The 6,000-nt window shown below is 56.1% G+C and overlaps 1 protein-coding gene across 5 annotated transcripts in view; it reads left to right on the forward strand.

The window, feature by feature from the left end:
* GPATCH8 (G-patch domain containing 8) overlaps window positions 1-5,766 on the forward strand; it is a 54,024-nt gene extending 48,258 nt beyond the window's left edge. For all 5 annotated transcript variants that reach the window (XM_051772710.1, XM_051772713.1, XM_051772712.1 and 2 more), the window contains 2 exons: window positions 717-847; window positions 1,248-5,766. In XM_051772710.1, coding sequence (XP_051628670.1) covers window positions 717-847; window positions 1,248-5,067 — 3,951 coding nt within the window. In that variant the 3' untranslated portion in view covers window positions 5,068-5,766. The remainder of the gene's footprint in view (window positions 1-716; window positions 848-1,247) is intronic.
* Window positions 5,767-6,000: the final 234 nt, after the last annotated feature.

Below are 6,000 nucleotides of genomic sequence, written 5' to 3' on the forward strand. Positions count from 1 at the left end.
GGCATTGTGTTTATTCCCTCATGATAAGATTTCTGGGGAACTCGGTGCTTCTGCCCCCCAAAGTACTCAACCCCAAGAGACCCTCCTGCATTTAGAGTAGTTTGTTTCTTGAGAGAGCATCTCAGAACTACTGTCAGGAAAGCAAGTAACTGGTTGTGGTGTATGTTGTATCCTTGATTTGCTTACAGAATCATTTGCATGGGGTTTTTGGCTCCTTCTCCAATGTAATTGGTACATTGCTTTTGTCAGATGTCATTCCTAGGTAACTCTGGCACCAGCTAATCCCTCCTGTCCTTTGGCCCGTGCTCCTCAGGCTCGTGTCATGCACTGTTTGTCAAGCACCCTGCAAGAGCAGCAAATAAACAATCCTCCTTTTTTTTCCCCCCTTTTCCTTCCAGAACTTGCTTGTTGCTTTGAAGTCAGCTTCGTTGTCCGTGCTAAAGATAACCAGTAACGTTGTTTGGAAAGGGATGTACACAGATGTGAAGTCTTAGCCAAAAGTGATCAGTGGTTGTGTTTTCCTTTAGCTGCTGGGCGGATGGCGCTGTGCTCCGTTGGGTTTGTTGAGCTGAGATGCTCTTGCTCCATCCTGGCTCAATAAATGTCCCTGGGGAGGGGTTTGACACCGTAATTTCCAGTGCTACAGCAACGAGATGCTCTTGGACGAAAGCACAAACAGCTTTGATCTGATCTGTCCCTCCTTTCTTTTGCCTCAGAGGTTGAAAGATCTCAAGCAAAGGGAATTTGCTCGCAATGTCTCTTCGAGGTCACGGAAGGATGAGAGGAAGCAGGAGAAGGCCCTTCGGCGCCTGCACGAGCTGGCTGAGCAGAGGAGGCAGCCTGAGTGGTGAGTTTGGGTGGTCCCAAGCACCCTTAGAGCACCCTTGGAGCACGAGGGGGGCTGCAGCCCTGTGCTGTGCTGACACTCCTGCTCCAGAATCCTGTGCAGATTCCGATGGTGAAGCTTCATGCTAACATTTAGGCTCATGCTGCAGTTTTGGTAAGAATGAATTCACTAAACTGATAATCCAGAGCATCCCCAAAGTGCTTTATCCATCACTATGTTTTCTTCAGTTATTTAATATTATTAAAAATTCCAAGTGGCTGTATAATGTTATTTTTTGCGTGTGTGTGTGGGTACAAGAGCACTTGAACTGTGTAGGACTGTCTCAGCTGAGGCATCAATCCCACTCCAGAGGTACATGGACACCAGTGAGCTGTTTTCTCTCTCTCCCCTGTTCCCACAGTGCTCCTGGAAGTGGGCCCATGTTCAGAACCACCACTGTGGCCGTGGATGAGGAAGGTGGAGACGACGACGATTCCGCGGCCAACAGCGGCTCCTTCGTCCAGACGAGTTCTGGCCAGGCTGCAGAGATGACTATGGACAGAGGCTTCCTGAACACTGGACAGGGTGTGATGCCAAGCCAGGCGCCCTCCCAGGCAGCACAGGCCATCAGCTTTGGCATCAAGAGCTCTCTGGGGACTCCACTGCAGAAGATCGGGGTGTCGTTTTCCTTCGCAAAGAAGACTCCAGTCAAGCTGGAGACCATCGCTTCTGTTTTCAAGGACCATGTGGAAGAGTCCAGCTCTTCAGATGGGGCAAAAGGGGATGAGAGGGGGTCTTCAGAGGCTGGCAGCCTACAGAAGTCTGGGGAGGGAGAAGGCACCAACAATTCTGACGGCAAAGAGGACGATGACCAGCACGACAAGGACAGTGGGTCCCTGGCCAGCACCTTATCGAAACTGAAGAAGATGAGGAGAGAAGATGGACCAACGGCCATGGAACCAGAGTACTACCACTACATCCCCCCAGCCCACTGTAAAGTGAAGCCCAATTTTCAATTCCTGCTTTTCATGAAGTCAACCGAACAAATGGAAGCTGAAAATGTGAACAAAAAAACCACAAATGAAGTGAAAAAGGGGACTTCCCCCAAACCCAAACCCGGGAAGCACACGGAGAAAGCCACTGAGAGCACGGCGCAGCAGAAGGAGCAGAGTACTACTGAAACCACATCCCAGCAGGGCAAAACAGAGCCAAAAGACATCCAGGAGAATGAAAGTACAGAGGAGAGCAAACACCATCCAGAGAGCAAACCCCCCGAGCCAGACACTGCTAAAGAAGCTGCTCCACCTGCCTCGGGCTGCAGAGATGGCTCTGAGGGACCAAAACACCCGACAGGACCTTTTTTCCCAGTTCTGAGTAAAGATGAGAGCACAACACTGCAGTGGCCTTCAGAGCTGCTCATATTCACCAAAGCTGAGCCCTCTGTGTCCTACAGCTGTAACCCCCTGTACTTCGACTTCAAGCTCTCCCGCAACAAAGATGCCAAAGGGAAAGGGGCAGAGAAATCCAAGGATCCGGGGGGACTTTGTAAAGACAACACTCAGAGCACAGAGTCTGGTGAGGTGAGCAAAGCCAAGGAGGGTGAAAGCGTAGGCAACAGTTCTGCTGTGAAAACAGAGAACAAATCCCAGAGCAAGCAGGAGTGTGGCCCGGGCAGCGTCGGTAAGGGGGAGGGGGAGGACAGCAGTAAGAGCATAACGGGGAAGAGTAAATCAGGAAGGTCCCACAAACACAAAAAGAAAAAGAAGCACAAAAAGTCCAGCAGACACAAACGCAGACACAAGGAGGAAGCTGAGGAGAAGGGCCGGAAAGCTGAGCTGGGGGAAGAGAAACCCAAGAAGCGGAAAAGGCACAGGCACAAAAAAGGTAAATCCTCCCTTTCGACGGAGTCAGACCGGGTGCTGAAACCCGAACTGTCAGAAGACTGCAGCCACTTCCAGAAGAAAAAGCGGTGCTCCCAGGAGTCCCAGAGGAAATCCCTGTCTGCCGAGGAGGGAAGCAGCGGTAAAAAAGAGGACGGGGGTAACTCCTGCCAAGAGCACGGCAGCAAGAAACACAAGGCTGAGCTGCAGCAGGTCCCTGCTGCGAGGAGGCGCTGCCCGGCCGCGTCCCAGGGCCGGCCCGGCCGCCGGAGCCGGCAGAGCAGCGGCGACTACGACAGCGACGAGGGCTCCCACGGGAAGCACTGCCGGCAGAAATCCCCGTCCCAGTACAGCGACGACTACGACTCCGGCAGCGAGCACTCCCGCAGCCGCTCCCGCTCGGGCCGCGGGCACTCCTCCCACAGGTCCTACTCCAGCAGCTCCGACGCCTCCTCGGAGCACAGCCGGTACAGCCGCCGCAGGAGCTACTCCGACGACAGCTACAGCGACTACAGCGACCGCTCCCGCTGCCACTCCAAGCGCTCCCAGGACTCGGAGGACGACTCCGACTACAACAGCTCGAACCACCGCTCGAAGCGGCGCAAATACTCCTCGTCGGAGGATGACTACAGCTCGAGCAGGAGCAGGTCCAGGAGCCGGAGCAGGAGCAGAACCCACCCTCGGGGCAGGTCAAGATCGAGGAGCCGGGGCAGGACCCGCAGCAGCAGCTGCAGCCGCAGTCGGAGCAAGAGGAGGAGCCGGAGTGTGACGGGTCGGAGCTGGAAGCGGAGCCGCAGCTACAGCCGGGACCGGAGCCGCAGCACCCGGAGCCACTCGCAGAGGTCCCTGTCACGGAAGGGCTCACGGGGCCACGAGAGCCCCGAGGAGAGAAGGTCTGGCAGGAGGGACTTCATCAGGTCCAAGATCTATCGCTCCCAATCCCCGCACTATTTCCGGACAGGCCGAGGTGAAGGATCACTGCTGAAGAAAGAGGAGGGCAAAGGAGAGGATCTGAAAGGATCTGGCTCTCTCTCCCAGAACAGCAGCAGCTCTGGCACGGGGCGGGCCTCGGAAGGGGACTGCAGTCCTGAGGAGAGAAACTCTGTCACTGCAAAGCTGCTTTTGGAAAAGATTCAGTCCAGGAAGGTTGAGAAGAAGCCCTGTGTGGCTGACGAGGTGCTGGCGGGGGCAAACAAGGTGGGAATAAAGCTCAAAGATCCTCCCCAGGGCTACTTTGGCCCAAAACTTCCTCCTTCCTTGGGCAACAAACCGGTTCTCCCGTTAATCGGGAAGCTGCCAACGGTGCGGAAACCGAACTCCAAGCGATACGAGGAGTCTGGCTTGGAGAGGGGTGAGGAGCAAGAGCTGTCGGATGCTGAGGACGGTTCCCAAGGCATGGAGGAGGGTCAGCTGGCCGGGCAGTCTCTCCTGGAAGATGTGGTGATGGTCATTCAGGACAAACCTCTGGACGAGCCGAAACGCGACGAACCTGCCGTGGAGATGCCGTCGATTCCCCTGGAAGCGCCGTCGCTCCCCGAGTGCTTTGGCTCCGGAGATCTGGTCATGTCACACAACTTCCTCTCGGATCCGAACGATGGCGATGGGCTGGAACCCATGGATGGGGGCAGCCAGCCGGTCCCAGTGGAAACCAGTATGATGCCCTTAGTTCCAGACGTCGAGCACTTTCCTGGCTATGTGCCTCAGAGCGGCGAGCCGAGCATGGAAGGGGATCGGGAAGGGGGAGAAGATTCCTCTCTGGCCCCACTGGAGAGCCAGCCCATCACCTTCACCCCCGAGGAGATGGAGAAGTACAGCAAGCTGCAGCAGGCGGCCCAGCAGCACATCCAGCAGCAGCTCCTGGCCAAGCAGGTCAAGGCCTTCCCCGCCTCGGCGGCCCTGGCACCGGCAGCGCCCGCACTCCAGCCCATCCACATCCAGCAACCGGCAGCGGCCTCGGCCACGTCCATCACCACGGTGCAGCACGCCATCCTGCAGCACCACGCCGCCGCCGCCGCCGCCGCCATCGGCATCCACCCGCACCCCCACCCGCAGCCCCTCGCTCAGGTCCACCACATCCCCCAGCCCCACCTGACGCCCATCTCCTTATCCCACCTGACCCACTCGATTATTCCAGGGCACCCCGCCACCTTCCTGGCCAGCCACCCCATCCACATCATTCCGGCCTCAGCCATCCACCCGGGCCCCTTCACGTTCCACCCGGTCCCGCACGCTCTCTACCCGACCCTCCTGGCCCCGAGGCCCGCGGCCGCCGCCGCCGCCACGGCCTTGCACCTCCACCCCCTGCTGCACCCCATTTTCTCAGGACAGGACTTGCAGCACCCACCCAGCCACGGCACATGAAGGACAGAACGAAGGAACCTCAGAGTTTTGGGAAGGGGACGGAGCTGATCCAGCGGGCGGGTGAGGCCTGAGCATTTCCTGTCACTCTTGAGCAGCCGAAGAAGCCGGAGGCTCAAGGGCTGGGCGGCAGTGTTGTCCATATCCACTCCCAGGGATGTCTCGCTCCCACACTTCCGTGCACGCAGCGGCACCGTTCCAAGAACCATTTCACCTGCAGACCAGCGAGACACTTGGAAAGGCTTTCTTTTTCCCCCCCTGGGTTCTTACACTTGGTCATCTTCCTTCTGCCGCCTTGTATATAATAAATGAGGTCTCATCCACACTAATAGGTCTCTCAAAATCCTTTTAATGAGGTCATCTAATTAAAATAGTCAGCATGATTGACCCCGGTGTGTAATTGGCGATGGAACATTCGGGAGCTGTCGGCTGCAGATCCCGGCGAGGAGGCCTCAGTTTTCAGGCCTTACTCACTGCACATGTGGGTTTTTTCTTGGTGTGAGCAGCAAAGGTGGAAGTAAGATCTTACTGTAAAGAGGAGAAGGAGCTGTGTGTGTGCCTGGAGCTCCCATCCTTCTCCATCCTGCATCCGTGTTCTCCTGTGCCAGGACCGCAGCTGCACATCCCGGACTGGAGAGAGCTGCTCCTTGGGGTTGGGAATTCCAGTCTGGGCTTTGACCACTCTTCTCCTGCAAGGGGGGGGGGAAAGAAATCACTCTGACTTCCATCTTCTGTGGTGTTGGGAAAAAGGCACTGGGATGGGAGAGAGAAGGAAAATCCTGTTAGGAATTGAAGCAATACAGAGGACGAGGAGCGCGGCCGGGGGTGCGAAGCGTGTTCTTTCCTCTGTAACACTGATGGTTGTTTCCTTATTAATTTATAGGATTATTTTTTTTTTTTAATGTAAAGAATTGCACTGAACTCTGTAAACAAAGA

The sequence above is a fragment of the Manacus candei genome, unplaced genomic scaffold (assembly GCF_025592945.1).
Source record: "Manacus candei isolate 608988 ecotype Guabito, Panama unplaced genomic scaffold, ASM2559294v1 h1tg000158l, whole genome shotgun sequence".
In the NCBI taxonomy this organism is placed as follows: Eukaryota; Metazoa; Chordata; class Aves; order Passeriformes; family Pipridae; genus Manacus; species Manacus candei.